Here is a 19,455-nt window from a genome sequence, read left to right as displayed (position 1 = left end):
ACACACGCTTTGCGCCCTCTCTTTCTCTCTCTCTTTCTCTTTCTCTCTCTTTGGTGTGATGCATAATTAGCTTTGAATACCATTTCAGACACAATATGACTTTGAAAACGTGTGGCTGCCGGATGGTATACTATCCAGAGGTCAAAGGTTACAGAGACTGTTCCCCACGTGACATCATCACGTGTTATTTCCCGCTGTCAGAAAACACGACCCAGATAAAGCGACAGTGTGACTGTATAGTACCGTGCGAGATTTTGTCTTTTGACTACAGCATCTCCAGTTCTAAAATATCGGCAAAACCAGTATCGTTGGAATTCAACAGAACAGCAGAATCCGTTGAAAAAGACTTCGTCAGCGTAGCGTTATACTACACAGATATGACATACGAGGAGGTGGTACAACAAGAAGCCTACAGCACGCTGACTTTGTTTGCTGACGTAGGAGGAGCTCTTGGCCTCGTTCTGGGAAGTACCTTAATCACCTTTGCCGAGATAATTGATTTCATTATTAGCTTATGTATTTGGAAATTTCTTAGGGTTAAAGTCTAATCACATTCACGTAAAATATAATGATCAATCGATGTTTGACCATTTGTGCACTAATTTTAAACAATTATGTCGTTTGAAATATGTCGATATTTATGTCGATTGGGATTACCACGGGTTGCCTGGATGTGTATATAACCTACTCTTTTTACTTTATGTTAAGTGCTTGGTTGCGATGTTGTATCACGAAAGAGAGATCATTCACTTCTATTAAAATACATTTCTCTCTGAGTTGACAAAGTGATAGTGTATATCGAATTTTATAGTCTGAAAGCCATACTTTGTTTTTAGAACGGTGCATGGCATGGTTTGCATAATTCCAATTCCTATGTAACGCATTTAGCAAAAAATGTTAACCCTAGAAATCAATAGTAAGTGCACATCTACGTGTTCATGGTAAACACATTAAACGCTGTGTGTATGTTTGAATAGCGAGGGTTTATTTCGATCCACCTGAAACGTACGTATCACTCTCATTTCAGAACCATAAGTAATCAATAGGAAGTGTGGGTCTTCGAGTTTTTGGTTTTGTTACATGGTACGTGTACATGTGGAAATTTAACTCTGGTGTTAGTATTTAAACAACCAACTGGAAAATTGGATCATTATCACCAATACAATAACTTCTTAGCAATTATGTGAAACATTGATTTTGTGGGCCTTAAATTGAGATACATAAATAACGGCGTGAAAGGCTATTCCTGTTTCTTTTATCATCAAATATTTGAAAACCTGGATAAATCAATCGTCCAACTATTGAAGATACGTTTTAATACTGTGGACTTATGTCATCCTTTGCCTAATGGGGTTGTGCTTCATTATGGCGGTATTTTAAAAGTTTCTCACAGCAATCGCGACATGGTTATACTAAGTGTCCTTATTGGCCAATTGTATAGTACTAAAATGGTTTATGCTTTATTGACACTTGTCTATTATCTACAGCTTAAATACTGCAGTAGAAATCAAGCTTTAGTACAGTGTACGAGGTGTGCGACGCAAAGCACACTAAACTTTATTTGATCGGTTGAACTGGTGTTAACTATGATTTGGAATGCCTTGAAATACATTTCATCTAGGTAAAGAGACATGATCTGTTTGAACCAAAGTCTTAAAAAATGAACCCCAATCGTGTAACTCCGACAGACATACCAAAGGGGAAAATTGGTGACGAAGCAACTAAAGATTCTGAAATTGACCAGACGTCTTCGACGCAAGAGAAATTAGCCACATTTGCAGGCGAGGTTAGTATTCTGGGATTAAAACAATCCACCAACCCCAAGTATTCTCCAATAAGACGTTTGATCTGGCTGTGCTTCGTTTTAATAGGATTTGGTTTCTTAATCTTCCACCTGAAGAACCGATTTGACTACTACCTCTCTAACCCGGCAACCTTAAACATGGAGGTTGTTCCAAACGACACTCTGGTGTTTCCTGCGATCACCATCTGTAACAGCAGTCCGTTAAAGGCTAGCAACTTGGCTGCCAATAACGAGAGTGAGTTAGGAAATATTTTCAGTCCATTTGTAAACGTTGACTGGTCGCAGTATAACCTTAGCCATATCAATTGGACCGATTTCCACATGAGAAATGGTTTCCAACTTGAGGAATTATTATTTTGGGTAAGTTAATAACATTCTACGTGAACCGGTGTGACAGGAATGGTAGACCGCTAGGAAACGTAGTCCGTTCCTCATTACTTTAATCAGGTGACATTCCTTCCATAGTTGAACCCCAATACTTCGACTTTCACAAACCTGTACTAATCACATGTACTGTAAGTGAGACCAGACTTTCAACCCTAGGGTTATCATTCGTGTTACACCGCACTATTCCGCGTAGGTTTTGATTTATATATATATATATATAAAGCTCTATTTATAGCTGCGCTACATTGTACGTTCGCTCCTACCATTATAATGCTACTGTATTCTAAAATTGTATACATTTATAGTATATTATTATCACTTTAATCAACTTTAAAAGCAAACAAAGTGATTTTAACTCAAAGTTGCACAAAACAACATAATTAATGATAACAATGTCAATGTGAAATGTCAAATCATTATATAGTTCATTTTTCATCCATGCAACAAAGTAAATTCCATCCGCCGATACCAATGACTACTGAGTTCACGATCCTCTGATGAAAGTTTTTTTAACAGATGATACAAAGTTCTCCAGTGAAACAAAGAATTCAGAACCTCAGTCTTAGGCTCCATACCATTTCCATAAATGTATATTTTCACAAAGTTAATGTCCTCATTGGAACAGTTATCTGGCAACATTATTAGTCCTTCATTTTGCACATAGTCCATCAGTTCCCATATATTTCTCATATTTAATGTCAATATCAGGAAATGTATAAATCCATTCACCAACTGGATCCACAGTTTTTTCTCGAATTCACCAGTTCCACACGAATGAACATCACCATGACATTTACGTAAAAGCGAATTGTCCTTTTCCATCGATCTGCAATACCAGCACACCAATCCTGGAGTCATATACCACGGCAAATGAACAAATTTCACATGACGTCCAAGATGTCTACTCAGGTCAGCCCTGGACACTAGACACAAACCACACTGGACTTCTTTCCTCTGTTTCTTCCTTCTGCACTTTGAGTGGGTAGCTTTCTCCCCTCTTCACCAATTAGGACAGTAGGATCTTCCACCAAATCAGTGTCATCATAATCCGGGACAAAACAAGCTTCATCTAGTATGTCTAAATCCATATCTGAATAAACTTATACAATGGTTTATTTTCTTGAATGTTACTAACATGATAATGAGCTTTTCTTTCAAATGATTATTAACATAATATATTATTAACATAGTATTCCATTAATAACATAGTATTACAGCATTGCCGCATTTACTACATTTGTACGTACACATATTACTTCAATATAAAGCTCATTCAAATAAAGAAAAACAAAACTTCATTGACCAAATCTTCTGGTACAATTAAACACGTCTATTTTCTTTCTTTTCCCATATAACTCAGTTATATATATATATATATATATATATATATATATATATATATATATATATATATATATATATATATATATATATATATCAGTTGCTCTTTGTAATTCCACAATTCTTTCATAGCCATACTACACAATACAACTGACTCTTTCGGTTCATTTTCTAACCAACACCTTCTCTACTGAAAGACTTTCCTAGGAATTCACACTTTGTTTGGAAAAGAAAACACTTCTTAGGCTTTAACTTCAAGTTGTAAGAACGCAATCTCTCCAAAATCTCTTTCAAATTCTTAAGATGATCTTCAAAATTCTTTCCTAACACAGCCATATCAATCAAATTCAAAAATTGATTTCCAGTCAGACAATCTAAACAATCACCAATGTTTGGAATAGGATAAGAATCTTTGACAGTTTTCTTATTTAATTTTCTATAATCCACACACCATCTAACACTTCCATCTTTCTTTCTTATCAATACTGGTGGGGATGCCCATTCAGAATTTGACGGCTGAATAACATCAGAAGTTAACAACTTTTCAAGCATCTTTCTCTCTTCTCCTTCCATTCCCAATGGAGTTCTACGCAATTTCTGTTTCACAGGAGCTGCAATACCAGTGTTAATAGTATGCTTAACACCTTTCATGCATCCTAAATCAAGATCATGCTTTGCAAATACATCCTCATAATCTCTCAAAGTCTCACACAATGCAACCATTTCATTTGAATCAAGCTCCTCACTTGATCTTTCAAATAAATCTTGCAAATGTTCAGGCAAATCTCTTTTCAAACTTCTCATCACTTCTTTATCCATATTTTCATCTATTTTCAACTTCATTTCAGCTTTTTTCACAGCAGACACCCTAGCTTTTCCATCTACATCTTTACATCTCACTTCAGAATCAACTGTCTCAACTTCCTTAATAACACCTAACACACTACCTGCTTTCAAAACAGCATTTCTTTCTCCATCATTCACTATTTCTATAGGAACAACATCATCACCTTTAACTAATGCACAAGATACCAACACTTGTCTATCAACACAAGGTTCTATCACATACTCTTTCTTTTTCTCTAACTCATAATATGCACAAACAGAAATTCTCATCACCGTCAATGGAGGAACTACTATTCTCTTTTTCGTTCTCACCACATTTTCACAAATTTCAACTCTTTTCTCTAATTCATCAACACATTTCTCATCACTCTTAGCTTCCGTCTCACCATTCACTTTACTCAAATCAGAGTCACCTTCAACTTCTATGCTTCCCTGTACACATTTTTCTCCAATGATCAAAATATGATCAACTAAATTCACCACACAATTTCTCTCCTTCAAAAACTTCAATCCCAACAACATATCAATTCCTTCTTGCAAATCTGCAACATATACATTTTCCTTATATTCTATCCCATCAATCTCAATACTCAAATTTTCTACTCTACGACCCATCATAAATGCATTTTTTCCAGCAAGCATTAATTTCAAAGTCTCACAAAACTCAGGCACACCCTGCAATTTACTATAAAATCTTTTATTTACTATAGTAAATTGAGCTGCCGTATCCACAACTGCTAATGTTTTCACACCACCTACACTAACAGGAATCACAAAATTTTCTCCCACTAATTCTCCAACATTCATCATTTTCACATTTCCACTATCCATAATCCGACCTTCAACATGAAGTAAGGGATCCGAAATCCGGTCGGTCAATTCGTCCCGTTCTAGTTTACCGAATTTCTTGCACCGGGAGGAGGATTTTTTGGCATTTCTCTATTTTGAGGGCAATTTGTTTGAATGTGACCTCTCTGTCCACATTTATGACAAATCAAAATAGAAATTGGGCTGGCATTTTTACTAACATTGGGATTAGGTGGATGTTCTACAATTTCATTTTTACAATCCCTTTGAACATGACCTCTTTCTCCACATTTAAAACATTGTGGTGGACCCCCTCTACTTTGATTTATGTTTCCATTCTGTGGTGACTTTATCATTCTACTAGGATTTCTTTGAGAATTTGACGGTGACACCCATGTGTCATTCATTCTTTTCATCTGATCACACATAGCAGACATGGTTCTTTGTATGTTGTAGAGTAATTGATTTCCACTTCCATTCTCCACACACTGATCAGACATTCCAACTTGTCTAATATGCACATTTCTCCCACCTGTACCATACACTGCTTTGAAGTTATTGTTTGCAACTTTCACAAACTCTAAAGCTTCAAATAAATCTTTAGGCTCTTTATCCATAGCCAATTTTGCAGATTCTTTGTCACGACACCCTCTCAAAAATGAATCCACAGCTATTCCTTCACCACCTTCTGCATATCCCTCTCTAGATGCCATGAACACACGATGAGCAAAATCTTGCAAAGATTCACTTTCACCCTGTCTCATTGATTGAAGTGCTCTACGCGAAGATGAAGCAGACTCTTTCATACTAAAACGTTTTGACATCACTTCTTTCAAACGTTTATATTTGCAGTTTCCAAACTCCACCGCATACTCAAGAGCTCTGTCTTCCAAACATTCAATCATTCTGCTAGTTTTTCTTTTATCATTCCAACCATATCTTTCTGCCATTCCTTCAAACTTAAATACAAAAGCTTCCCAATTTTCTCTTCCATTTCCACTAAAACTAGGCATTTTATGAACAGGTCCTTTTTCTCTTTCAACTAAAGGAACTTTTTTCTGTTCAAATTCAGATTCACTTTCACTATCACTTTCACTCTCTTCTACTTTCAGTATTGGCTTTTTCACAGGGGTTTCCAAACTTTTCTTTTTACTACTTCTAGGTGCAGGTGTGGGTCTACTTTCAATATTTCTAGGAGTTGGCCTTGGGATTTTTTCTAAATCCTGTTGTAAATGCATTCTTTCATACTGAGTTTGCAAATGATCATGATGCGCTGTCATTTCATCCAATTGCAATTTCAAATCCATTTTTTCAATTTCACACTTCTGCAAACTTTCTACTCGTTTTTTCAACAATTCATTCTGTGTTTCAACCTGTGTATGTAACATCATTTCTTTTGTGGAATACTCTCGACACTCTTCTTCCATTTCCATTTCTTTTTTCATCAACACTTGTTTAGTTTTTCCCAACTCACTCTGAATTTTCACATTTCTTTCTTTCAACATATCATTTTCATTTTTCAAATCACACTTCTCACTCTCTAAACTATACTTTTCACTTTTCAAAGCATATTTCTCTTTTTCTAATGCACTCTTTTCATTTTCCAACACAGATTTCTCATCTTCCAATGCATTCCTCTCTTGTTTCAACTTTTTGTAATCAATTGCCATTTCTGAATTTTCAACTTCCAACTTTTTCACTTTAGCATCATTCATCTCCAATTCGCTAGATAAAAATTCTATCTTTTCTCCTGCTTCTTCTACCTCATCTCGAAGATTTATTATCATTTCATTTTGTACCTTCAATCGCTCCATCAACTTTCTATACTTTTCTTCCCAATTCACACTCTCTTCCTTTTTCTCATCTCCAACTTTTGAACCTTCATCTTTTTCTTCCATTACACCCAGAATCACATTACCCTTCTTTTCCCATTTCTGCCATTCTGCTACACTAATACCAGTAATTTCTTCCAAATCACTCAACAGCAATTTTCCTTTTTGATTTCTCAAAGACACCAATCTATGAGCTTTCACTGGACCAATTCCTTTCAAATTTTTCAATTCTGTCTCAGATGCTATCTGCACATTCAACACAACACTACTTTCTACATTACCCGAAGCCATTTTCACTTCCAGTTTCCCCACAACCTATTACACAATTTTATTGATAATAGCAATGCAGCTGTGCCACAAAAACTACACAATAAAATACTTTCACCACTACCACACTTTACTGTTTGAAGAAAGTTTCAGCAAAAAGCCACTACTAAACTTCACAGTAAATACAAACAAATCTCTCTCACTATTCAACCTACTCACATGTACACCTATGATGAAACACTTTCAACACAGACGAACAAGGTAGAATAGTACTCTATCAATATATGCTATTGCAATATTGATAAAAATATACAATAAACAATTCACACTCACTCCTTCATTCAGCAAGTCAGTAAAAAACACAAATTTGAAACCTTTATTTTAAATAAATGCTTTTCTTTGTAAATAAACTCACTAAATAATGTTCTGTATTCTAATTACAACATAAGGCTCTACACGCACGGGCCTGTAATTACACGTGGTCTGTCTGACTACTACTCAGTACACGTGGTCTGTCCGACTACTACTCACTACACGTGGTCTTTCCGACTACTACTCACTACACGTGGTCCGCAATGTCTCCAATTGTAGTATTACAACAGAAAAGTAATACAAAATATCTCTATTAAAATGAATTCTAAACTGAAAATATTTACTGAATTGCCGCGAGTAATAAACAACAATGAAAATGAAATATCACTGCAATATATTCCGACTAATTCGCGTCTTGCAACAAGTCCCGACTAACACGTGTCACTATCTTTCCAACTCTCACTCAGTCATACACAAAGCTTTTCAAAAATTCTAATATCACTAATAACTACCAATTCTATCCTCTAACTACACAAGCTACACAAATTCTATCCCGTAAATTGACAACGTTAGCTACACAAATTGAATTCTGTCAATTTAACAACATATGCTACACAAATTGTATCCTCTAACAACGTTAGCTACACAAAATTCAATCCTGTCGACTGCGCCAATTGTTACGCCTTCGCGGCCGAGTGCCTTATGAAGGTACAAATAACAATGTACTTACTGGTATCTCAGAGTTAAACACAGAGAGAGTCAAGAACATAAAGCCAAATAACCAAAGAGATAAGCCCCAAGAGACGAGACCGATTTATTTCAAGTCGGACCTTATAAAGTTCAGATAGTACACATTTACCAATCAGAACCAACTATACAGTGAACAGTTTTACCTTTAGGTTACCAATCACGGGAGAGATTCAAACTTGCACACCGGACAACACTTTACTTATAGAGACATCTACCGGTAGCAATGTAAAATAATCTCATCTAACACACTACATCGTCACAGTTGACTTTGAATCCGTAATATGAAATTTAAAAAAACTTTCCATTAATATGTTCTTTATGGGTCTTGTATCAAACAATAGGAAGGTTTTCTGTAGCGAGATCTTTATTTTATTACACATGTATAAAAGCATGTTTATGTCTGCCAAAGTCGTGTTCCAAACTTGTCCCTGTCGTGCACATGCAGGGAGTGCGCATGCGTAGAAATTATTTGTCCTTTATTTTGTTTGAGGCTGAAAAGTGATTGAATGTATGTTTCATTTATCAGTGTTCTCACTCCTTCCAGTGTACTTGGAAGAAAACTAATTGTACGAAGCATGATTTCACACCGATCATTACAGAAATTGGATTGTGCTATCAGTTTAATGCAGGTAATTAACAATACTAAAGCTGCAGCTTATCACTTCATTGTTTTCCCCTGTATCGCATTGGGTGTTCTACAATATCTAGTATTACATTTGTGTTCCGCTTCCGACGGTGTCCCCTTGTGCAGTCAAAATGTCAAATGAAATGTATATTTTATTTACGCGTATTGAGTTTTACAATGCTCTTGACGTCAGATTGTTTGAGCACATTCTGCAGGCTTGCACAGCTTAAACAAGAACTTACTCATCACAACCATTACACTTACTTGTAATTAATGTAATGTGGTTTATTTGGTCGTCCTTGAAACATATGCACACATACACATGCGTATAGAGTTGTACTGAGAGCCAGAAAAATTTACCTGCATTTTAGTGTTCACAAAACAGTTATTAGTAGTAGTAGTAGTAGTAGTAGTAGTAGTAGTAGTAGTAGTATTGTTGTTGTTGTCGTTGTTATTATGGTTGTTGCTGCTGTTGTTATTATTTTTAATTATAAAATAAACTAAAAAACTATTTGAATGTACAGTTTGGGGATAACTGTATTCCAGGAGGAGAGGAAAATCTTGAAACCCAAGGTTCAGGATACGGATTTGGCATGACCCTCTTGGCCAAACAAAGAGATTATGTGTCCTATGCGTACCCAGCCGGCTTTTTGGTAAGGGTTAGCTGTATTGTGGATGAGTTAGAAGTCCAAAAGCATCAAGTAATGCCTCAGAAAAAATTGCGGTCATGTGCATTATTGCACCACATAATATCAAATTTATGCGATAAATATAAGACAGTTAGTTAAAATAACAACTGTGCATTATTATTCCCCATGCCCGGGGGTTGAAAGAACCGCCCCTTTTGCTAGGAAAAGGTTCACTCTGGGGAAAATTTGATCTAGGTACATGAAGTTTTTATGGGAAAAGGTCCACTTTTTCAAAAAAAAACCTTTTGAAATTTGAAATTTAAGACAATGCCCTTTGGGATTTCTTTAAGTTACGCTTTCTGAAACTTGTGATGACGTTTCATAAACTATTATGCAATTATGATAATGATCTGCCTAATAATGATAAGCCATTATCTGTTGCTATCTGAATTGACGATTTTCTTCCCGTGGTAGGGCTACATGTATAAATTTGCTTGATGTTTTTGATGTGATTTCGGGAGAGAACTAGCAGCTGAAACCCTCGATAACTGAAACCTACTCCTTACCATTGAAAGTTTTTTACATTGTTATAATTTTTTTTTCAGATTATCGTTCATAGTCCTGGTGACCATCCCGACATTAATCTTGGCACTCTGATTTCATCCGGGGGATTTACCGGTGTTTCCCTCAAACTAAAGCGCGTACGTTTCTTTCTTTAGTTTTTCTTATTTATATTATTAGTTCGTTTATTAATTCATTGCCAATTAAATCTTCAGCGAATTTTACTACTGTAATGCACCTCAGTCTTGTCTGTAACCTACAAATATGAAGTGAGTAGTTGCCGTTGCTCACTGTCACTCAATCAGCCATGCAGTCAGCCTGAAGACCTTCGACAAAGTTGGCTGTAGGCTAACAGTTAGAAAGAATCGTTCAGCTTGTGTTAAATAATCATCATCTAAGGTGTAATTTACAAGATTATGTACAATTTTGCGCAACTGTAAATCAATTTGAAACCAAAAAGGCATAAAGAGAGCGCAGACCTGTTCCGAGGTGAAATGTGATAGTTGAGAACACACCTATTGCACAGCGGGTCGGGGTCATTAACCTTATCTCGTGATAGTGTAGAATCCCATCTAGATATAGAAATTGGGTGAAGGATAACCCAGATCACCACCAAAATTTTATCAGCTTCGAAGTAGCCCATTTCAGACCCATGCTAAAAATGTCATCCAAGCCCATCCATAATTTTGAGTTATGCTGGTGACGAACAGAAAGATAGAGTGACACACGGAGGTAAAAACATTGTCTCCTTGGCGTCAGTAATTATTCCTTTCAGTAACTTATATAGTTCATGGAATCTATACTGCTGCCAAATTGCTGTATATGAACGAACTACTTTATGATAATCATACATCTTACACATTATTTTCCAGTTGATAAACCTTCCTCCGCCACACGGGAAGTGTGGTGAGAAACCCCTGGTTTACTACAACAAGTACAGCAAAGCCAATTGTCATGCAGAGTGCTTGTATGTATGGTTCTTATCCCCACTTTACTTCAAACAAACTTTAAAGATTAAGGACATACCGGCAGGCCCGTAGCCAGAAATTTCAAAATGGGGGAGGGAGGGTGTGTCTGAAGAATTGAACCCCTTACCATAAAATCTTTGTGTACCTATAGATAACATTTTACACAGATGGGACCTTTTTCCGTCAAAAAAGAGGGTCTTTGGAACCCCACGAACCCCCATTGGCTACAGGTGTGTACTGAAGAATTCCATTAATTAAAATTCAGGCTAAAAACGTGTTCACGTCATATAATACTGGTTGTTTCAATATAACCATATAAAGTTCATGGACTTTGTTTGTCTTCAGATAAAATGCGGTCATTTCACTGACGTTGACATGACAATGGTTCTCAGGATGAAATGTATATTGTACATGTGTGGACTTTCGATTTAATGCTAAACGTACGGTATTTCAGTCACAATTTTACACTGACGAAGTGCGGCTGCCGCCTGACCCAATTTCCCAGAGTTCCCGGATACAGGGAGTGTTCCCCGGAAGACAGCAGAGTCTGCGTCGATAATTTAAAGTTGATTATAACGGAAAGCGTCTACCTGCGAGAGTGTGGCTGTAAAACGCCATGTGACTCCTTCAAATACGACGTCAGTCTATCTTCAGCAAGGCTATCGGAGACAGCAATGAGGACAACCGCAGCTATTTTGCGGACGACACAGGAAGCAGTATCACAGAATTTTCTCTCCGTGTTTATCTACTATTCCGAAATGTCCTACGAGGAGGTTGTACAACAAAAAGCCTACAGCGCGTTGGCGTTATTGGCCGACATTGGCGGAGCACTTGGCCTCGTTTTGGGTAGCACTTTGATGACCTTGGCTGAAGTTGTGGATTTCTTCTTCGGTTTATTTGTTTGGAAACTGTTTGGCGTCGAAATGTAACAACATTAGGCGTGAAAGTTGATATGGACATGGTCATTCGTTAATTTCATCTTTACGAACAAATTAAGCGATTTGCGCCAAAACAAATACATAAATGGAATATAAAGACAAAACTTTTTTCACCAAAATTAACGGTGAATGCATTGGCGATCTTGTTTATCTTCTCAATCTAAAACCACAAGTGCAATTAGGCAGACCAATGACTTAATGAAGCTGTATTAGTTAAAAGTTGCTGTGTGTGTGTGTGTGTGTGTGTTTGTGTGTGTGTGTGTTGTTATTGGTGGTATTGATGTTGTTGTGTTTGTATGCGTGTTACTGTTGTTGTTGTTGATGGTGTTGCTGTATGTATGCCTACCAATCGATGCGATGCGATCAGATGCGAACCTCGAGAAACAACTACTTCACCGTAATGTGACTTTTTTAAAGGCATGTGGCTTTGCATATTTATGAACGCATACTTCACCTCAAAATAATTCAAAACTTTTTGAGCTATTCGATATTTAATTCACCTTGGAATAATGTGACTGTTATTCATCCATGTGTTATCGTACATATATTATAATCTAGGAACGGTTTGTTTGTCTTAAGGAAATAAAGACTGTAAAATTGTTTTACAGCTACGTGATAGCGTTTTTTGATAAATGCAAACTCACTCTTAGGATTACATATGTCAGTTTGATAGTCATTTTATAAAGATAATCTTAAAATCAACACATACTATTATTTTACTTCGGAGTGACATAATTTAAGATAAGTCGGCTCACCCGACGTGGCCAGGCTGCCAGAGTTTTTAATTCATGCTTGGACAAACCCAATTTGCACTTCATTTATCACAACCCACTAGATAAAATGACTGACGGAAATGAGCGCCATTTTGAAATCGTATTCAATCATTCGTTAATCAGGGCCGTAGCCTACGGGGGGGGCAGGGGGGGCAGCTGCCCCCCCCTGGAATTTGAAATTTTACACACCACACCCTCCCCCCTCGGTAGCTTCGCCCCCTCGTGTCCGCTTACTGCCCCCCCTGGCATATTGCTCAGGCTACGGCCCTGTTAATAGATTTCATTTTACAACTTAATTACTGCCTAAGTGGTTTGATCACCGGCGATAAAGCAAAAACTGCCTCTCACCACGATATTTTTGGGTTTCATATACATTTAAGATACCCCCGTTTGTTAAAGTTTCTATAACTGCCATAATGTTAATAGACTGCAAGGGTAAGCTTCCCTGCGTTCCGATAGGACAACTGCTGGCATCAGGAAAAACAGAAAGTCATTTGCTCCCGTGGCCAAATACTCTTTACTGTACGGAAAGGGAATTTACACGAGTAAGTGAAATTCTATATTTTCATCAATGGCTTTATCTGAAAATAGTATTCTATGCACGATCATTTGTTCATAGATCGACAGTGTACACATGTATATGAACATTTACTAGGCCATAAATATTAGGCCATAAATTGGTGGAAAATTGCTCTTACTCTCTTTATATATACAGTATCAGACCACAGAGCATATGGGGCAGGTCAAGTCATCCATCTTTTGAATACCGAGGTGCGCTATTATGTTTGCTTCCTTTTAGGAATAAAAATCTTACAGCGTTTTAAAAGCGTTAATCAGATTTCTATGGTACGGCAGATGCCATTGACGCCAAATAATGTTCTTTTTTAAGGTGTTAAAGGATATAGAGAATGAGTTCCGCAGCTTCTCTGGTGTACCTTATATTTGGGGCTTGGTTGATAGTCGGGCTATACGCTGCACCCGATGACGGTAGGAGACTGCGCCATCTTCTCTCTCTCTCTCTCTCTCTCTCTCTCTCTCTTTCTTTTTCTCTCTCTCTCTCCTACACACACACACACACACACACACACACACACACACACGCTCTAACAATACTCGCTAAAATTAGAATAGATTGCAAGCTTATATCTGTGAATTTGAAATCGTTCCAGTGTTCAGTATTTCGCAAAAAATTATGAACACAAAGATACGAGCAATTACTTGCAATAATGATAAACATTTCTTAAGCCCCCTTTACACCGGGCGGCGTCCTTTCGGCGTCTCGTAGTATTGTCCCATTTGATAGTAAAATAAATATTTCACGCGTCGACAAATGGCCGATCATTGAGCATTCATTCTGCAACCAGAGGCATGCTTGTGTCTCCTTTCTATATGTACGATCGAAGTGATGTCAGTTTCATGGTCCACAATGAAGGCAAAAAAAACGCCGTCCAGTGTAAAGGGTTTTTTAAAAACATGTCACACTTGCAACTCATTGCTGCGTACAAAATATGAAAAATAATTTAAGCACAACAACAATACTAATTGAGATGACAAAGTTAGTGACAAAAATCATAAGTAAAAAACTGACTGAAAAAATGTTTGTTTATCAGTTATCGAAATTCATATTTTCTTTATTGTAGTCGAGGACCCCTGTCGGCCAGACAGCCACGCTCTACTCAGCTCGGCCAGTAGAAACGTGGCCCGCGGGTCAAGGTATCGCTCTATGTCGAGTGCAAGATGCGACCAACTCCTACACGGGTGGAAGGAGCAGTGGTATAGGTTCACTGGAGAGGCCGGGAGCAGAATGGCGACCGAGGTGAGCGAAGTGGCGTAACGCACTCTTAATGTAACAAGGCTTCTCAACGAAAGAAAAGAAGATTTGTGAAAATATGCCAAGGTGAAAACACAATTGCAAAAGAGCGCACGTTGGCTTTACAAAACATGCTCTCTTTCTCTCTGTCTGCCTCTCTCTCTTTTCCTCTCTCTCTCTCTCTCTCTCTCTCTCTCTCTCTCTCACACACACACACACACACACACACACACACACACACACAAAGAGAGAGTGAGAGAGAGAGAGAGAGTTCGTAAACCATTTTCCTTGTTTCCGTAGTGTCCCAAAGGATACTCCTGCGGCACCTGGGCCTCGCTGTGGATGAAGGGAACCTTGCCAACCGTGGAAGAAGGCGTGGTGGAACGCAACATATGCAGCTCATACAGGGGCAACTGCTGCATGCAGAAAGACCCTATCATCAGCGTCAAGAACTGCGGGGACTTCTACGTGTATTACCTTCGCTCCACCTACTTTTGCTCCGCCTACTGTGGGACTGATGACGTGTGAGCACCTGACTGGCTAGCGCAACGCCTCGTCCCTTATTAGGCATAAAACGTGGCGTCATCAATTAGGGGAAACTAGCAGTAATCGGTCAAATGCGCTGTGTGTAATATTGTTACTTTGGTGATTGAAAAACTACTGTTTGATGTCAAATGAGGACATGACGTCATGTTTTGTTGTGGAAAAAAGTTCCACCAACCTTTATGTTTTGCATCAAATAGTGTTCAAATTATAAAATAAAATTCCATTATTTTGTATATTTTGATATCCCCCATGGCACATAAAAATTAAACTAATAAATTGTACATGTAAGAACAAACACCACATAACCCACGAGAAAAGAAAAACAGATAATTGCCTCTTGTCTTAGCTCGTATATGTAATGTGCTTATTTGAATATTGTGGCAATGGCAGGGCATATATAGTGGACGAAAGAATATAATGCAGACACGTAGAAAAATTATTTAGCTCTTAGAAACTTGATGCAACTGATTAAACTTTATATATGGTCGCTGTGACCCCATAGGAATTTTTGCCTCAATGGCACACCCGATGATACTGGAGTGACATACCCCTGACACTCGCTCTTAACAGAATTGTGTCAATCAAATAAAATGCAGCAAACAAAGAATACAATTAAAGGGGAAAAACGTAATCAATAAAACTTAAAGGAAAAAACAAATAGGAAAATACAGATTTTTTTTCTTTTCACTGGAAAGATTATTTGTTGCCAAACTTATGTCATTCACGTAAGATAACATCCGTGAGCATAATTGATATAGGTCTAATTCCTTCCTCTCGATTCCAAAACTATGTCCAATAAATATGTACGAAGATGTAAGGTTTTGTTATGTCTAAACATGTAACTGTATCCCAAAAACGAAAGGGATGCTTGATCGTATCGATGGTTTTGAAAACTGGATCCAACGGGAGAGATACAATTTTCGTGTAAAGCACAATTTGCCCATAGAACCAGTATTTCATAGATAGATATCCCCTTGTCTAAGCCAGCCGTTTAAACCCCCTTGATCGACTGTTTTCCTCATAAAATATAATATAGTACTTTTTCACTGATGTACAAAGACCTCTCAGGGAGTTTTTAAACATAAACAAGCCGGCCTCTAAAGAATTGTAAAGAGTCAGCAAAATATTTATGCATTCTATCAACTAAAGATTTTTTGGTGTATCTTTAATTATATAAATATAGTTCTGGATAACTTTCTTATAGTGATATAAAGCTCTATGTGACACGGGGGGGGGGGGGGGGGGGGGCGTCAGTTCAACGTTTTTTCGGTTTATTTCTCGATTTACCAGTGATGAGCTATACTATAAAGGGTGCCCTGAAGGTAAGCCATAGCTGTCATGTTGCCATCATGGTGAAGGGACGGGAGCTCACAAATGGAGAAAGAAATGGCATTGTTTCTCTGAGGGAGGAGGGCATCAGTGTTACCCAGATAGCTGCAAGATATGGTGTATCTCGTCAGACTGTGTATAGGGTTTGCAGAATGATGGAGAAAACTGGTGATGCCCATAAGTTACAACAAGTGGCCGCCTAAGGAAGACTAAAACCAGAGACGACAGGTGCCTTTTTATACTGTCAATGCTTAGGATGTTTGAGCCGTGCAGGATATAAACTTTGCAGTGGTCGCGCACTTTGCAGGTTGATGTTAGCAAAAGAACTGTACAATGGCTCAATGTTTCAGGTATGCACAGCAGGGTTGCCGAGAGGAAGCCACTAATCACCTTGGTAAACAGACGCAGAAGAGTGTCATGGGCTGCAAGAAACATTGCCTGGACAGTGGGTCAGAATTGGCGCCATTTTGTTTTTTTCTGACTGGTCCATATTCACAGTTCACAACGTGGCTGGGCAAGTGAGGGTTTGGACAGCATTACTCACTTGTCATCTGCCAGAGAATATGCATTTCCTCGCTAGACAATCCACTTCAATAATGGTTTGAGTGCACTGGTTTCTACGGTATTGATGAGCTTGTGTTGATAAATGGAAACTTGAATGACCAGCGATACACTGAAATTCTCGACCAGCACCTTTTAGCATTGGTAGAAAATATATTTGGGGACAGGAACCGTCGGACAATAATTCAAGATGATAACGCTACACCACACAGGGCAAGGGCAGTGCAAGAGAGGCGTTACCAGCACGGTTTCAACAGGGTGAAATGGCCTGCCCAACCGCCAGACGCAAGCCCTATTGAAAACATATGGCAAGATATTGGAAATGAGATGGCAAAGGATTTAACAGAAACGCCCTAATCCAAAGTGTATTCAGGGCCTGGGCCAACATAGCCCCCAGAAGATTAATGAACCTTTATCAGTCTATACCTAGAAGGATGGTGGCCATATTGAGGTCACGTGGCTATCCTACAAAATATCAATTCTGATATAATAGCATGTGCTATGTAAGGGCAATGCACTGTTCTGTACACTTAAGATAAAGATACTCACTTGACGCAATCAGTTTTCAATAAAATAGCAATTGAAAAAAAAAATATATATACATCTGTTGTTCCCCTTGAAGAAAAATTGTGCAATACTTTTGTCCCCATATATATATATATATATATATTTAAATTGAAAATAGGCCCTTGATAAGTGTCTAGCGTAGGAAAGCAAGTATTGTAAAAAGCCAATACATTTGTAATATTGAACCTCTGGGAGTGTATCCATCTTAAAGAATTGCTTTAAAACTCATCTCACCAAGATTACATCATATAAAATGTTTCCAATATTTTCCCCACTAGAATGATCATGTTGATCCAGTTACGTTATCCACGAAATATTACATCCCTGTGCATAATTTATATAGGCTCGATTGTGTCCTCTAGGTGGATTAACAATATCTAATAAATATGTACGAAGATGTAAGGTTTTGTTATGTCTAAACATGTAACTGTATCCCAACAAAGAAAGGGCTGTTTGATCGTTTCTGTTGTTTCCCAAACTGGATCCAACTGGAGAGATACAATTTTCGTGTAACGCACAATTTGCCCATGGAACCAGTATTTCCTCATAGATATCCCCTTGTCTAAGCCAGCCGTTTAGATTTCCACTGATAGACCCCTTTCCATAGGGTCCTATTGTGATGTTAAAATATGTGAACATTCCAGGATGAGCTAATTTTGTCACCGCACCATTTCCACGTAAGCCGGAATAAACATAACCATCTTTTTGAAAAAGAGAAATTATTATTTCTTTCATTCTTCCACTAATGTGGCTGCCGGCGTCCACCCAAAGCACTGCCCCGAGTTCATCGACCATTTGTTTAATAATGACCGGTTTGAAGGCGTACGTGTGCAGGTTGCGAAAGTGAGGGGGGTACCTTTCAAAGGGGAACCTCCTATACGTCACGCTGGACCAGCCTTTCACAGTCTCCGCCTCTTTGGCTGTCAAACCGAGGTCCCACACCACGATTTTGAGAGTTGGTTCCCAGAAACAGAATGATCCGACGTGGTTAACGAGAGCCGGGGAAAAATACCTGTGATTGGCGCCTGTGACGATTGTAAAGTTGTTGATTTCAATAAGTTTACCCCTTGCAACAGGTCCTTTAGGCTTTGTCTCTGTCTGCAAGTCTGAAAAAATCCACATGGGTACCTTATTTCTCATGACGTATATGTGCCAACTGTTACCTCTAAACAGATTATTAGATTTGCCTAAGTTGCGTGTACACAATAGCTATACGTTGGTATTAGAGAAACAAAAAGTATCTCGTATGTACCGGCTAATTTGCAGATCACCAAATGGGGGAAAGTGAATATACAGTACAACATTGGTCAAAAAGGTTGTCCCACCCCCATTTCCATTTACTTTTATTTACAAATGTTATATGTAAATTGTTAGAAAAAGTGCTTTGTATTCCAGATACCGTGTCTAACACGATTAAGGGTTCAAAAAATATAAAATAGTGGTGAAAGTATACAAATTTTATACCACTAAGTAAATTTTATAACAGGTACCCCTTCAAATCCAATATTTCACTGTGATTTCAACAGATGTAAAGAAATGTCTATTAAATTCAAAAGACGCCATCAAATGTCACCCAATTTACACACAATTAGCATAGGGTGTGCTCGTTAAAAGTCACGTGCCTAATAGTGAGTGCGGCTACATGTACCACGTACTGCAATTATCTCCTGTAGATGGCGCGCCAAGCCTTCAGCACGGGTAACAGTTCTGTTTTGTGAGATATTGTCCCATTCTTCTTAAACAATTTGGGGGAAATGGTCCACGCTTTTATGGAATTGGGTCTCCTCTGCAATTCACACTTT

At 38.0% G+C, this 19,455-nt stretch overlaps 2 protein-coding genes across 2 annotated transcripts; both read left to right on the top strand.

The window, feature by feature from the left end:
* Positions 1-1,101: 1,101 nt before the first annotated feature.
* LOC147760487 (acid-sensing ion channel 1C-like) lies at positions 1,102-12,937 on the top strand. The gene is made up of 6 exons (XM_086994755.1): positions 1,102-2,164; positions 8,891-8,975; positions 9,518-9,624; positions 10,206-10,301; positions 11,034-11,128; positions 11,584-12,937. Exons 1-6 carry the CDS (start codon positions 1,661-1,663, stop codon positions 12,056-12,058), a joined length of 1,362 nt encoding a protein of 453 aa, XP_086850881.1. The 5' UTR covers positions 1,102-1,660; the 3' UTR covers positions 12,059-12,937.
* A 375-nt stretch (positions 12,938-13,312) lies between these two features.
* Positions 13,313-15,348, top strand: LOC147760486 (pancreatic secretory granule membrane major glycoprotein GP2-like). Its single transcript, XM_086994301.1, has 4 exons — positions 13,313-13,385; positions 13,730-13,827; positions 14,481-14,656; positions 14,951-15,348. Exons 2-4 carry the CDS (start codon positions 13,749-13,751, stop codon positions 15,176-15,178), a joined length of 483 nt encoding a protein of 160 aa, XP_086850427.1. The 5' UTR covers positions 13,313-13,385; positions 13,730-13,748; the 3' UTR covers positions 15,179-15,348.
* The last annotated feature ends 4,107 nt before the right edge of the window (positions 15,349-19,455 follow it).

This window comes from Lingula anatina, chromosome 8 (genome assembly GCF_051362555.1).
Source record: "Lingula anatina isolate TDL-2025a chromosome 8, LinAna3.0, whole genome shotgun sequence".
Classification (NCBI taxonomy): domain Eukaryota; kingdom Metazoa; phylum Brachiopoda; class Lingulata; order Lingulida; family Lingulidae; genus Lingula; species Lingula anatina.
This window is presented reverse-complemented; position numbering and strand designations above follow the sequence as displayed.

Bases quoted from the DNA above. Each gene is read 5' to 3' on its own strand.
- LOC147760487 (XM_086994755.1), top strand. From the start codon at position 1,661: ATGAACCCCAATCGTGTAACTCCGACAGACATACCAAAGGGGAAAATT. The intron at 2,165-8,890 runs GTAAGTTAATAA...CACTCCTTCCAG, and splicing joins TTGAGGAATTATTATTTTGG to TGTACTTGGAAGAAAACTAA. The intron at 8,976-9,517 runs GTAATTAACAAT...ACTGTATTCCAG, and splicing joins GTGCTATCAGTTTAATGCAG to GAGGAGAGGAAAATCTTGAA.
- LOC147760486 (XM_086994301.1), top strand. From the start codon at position 13,749: ATGAGTTCCGCAGCTTCTCTGGTGTACCTTATATTTGGGGCTTGGTTG. The intron at 13,828-14,480 runs GTAGGAGACTGC...TCTTTATTGTAG, and splicing joins ATACGCTGCACCCGATGACG to TCGAGGACCCCTGTCGGCCA. The intron at 14,657-14,950 runs GTGAGCGAAGTG...TTGTTTCCGTAG, and splicing joins GGAGCAGAATGGCGACCGAG to TGTCCCAAAGGATACTCCTG.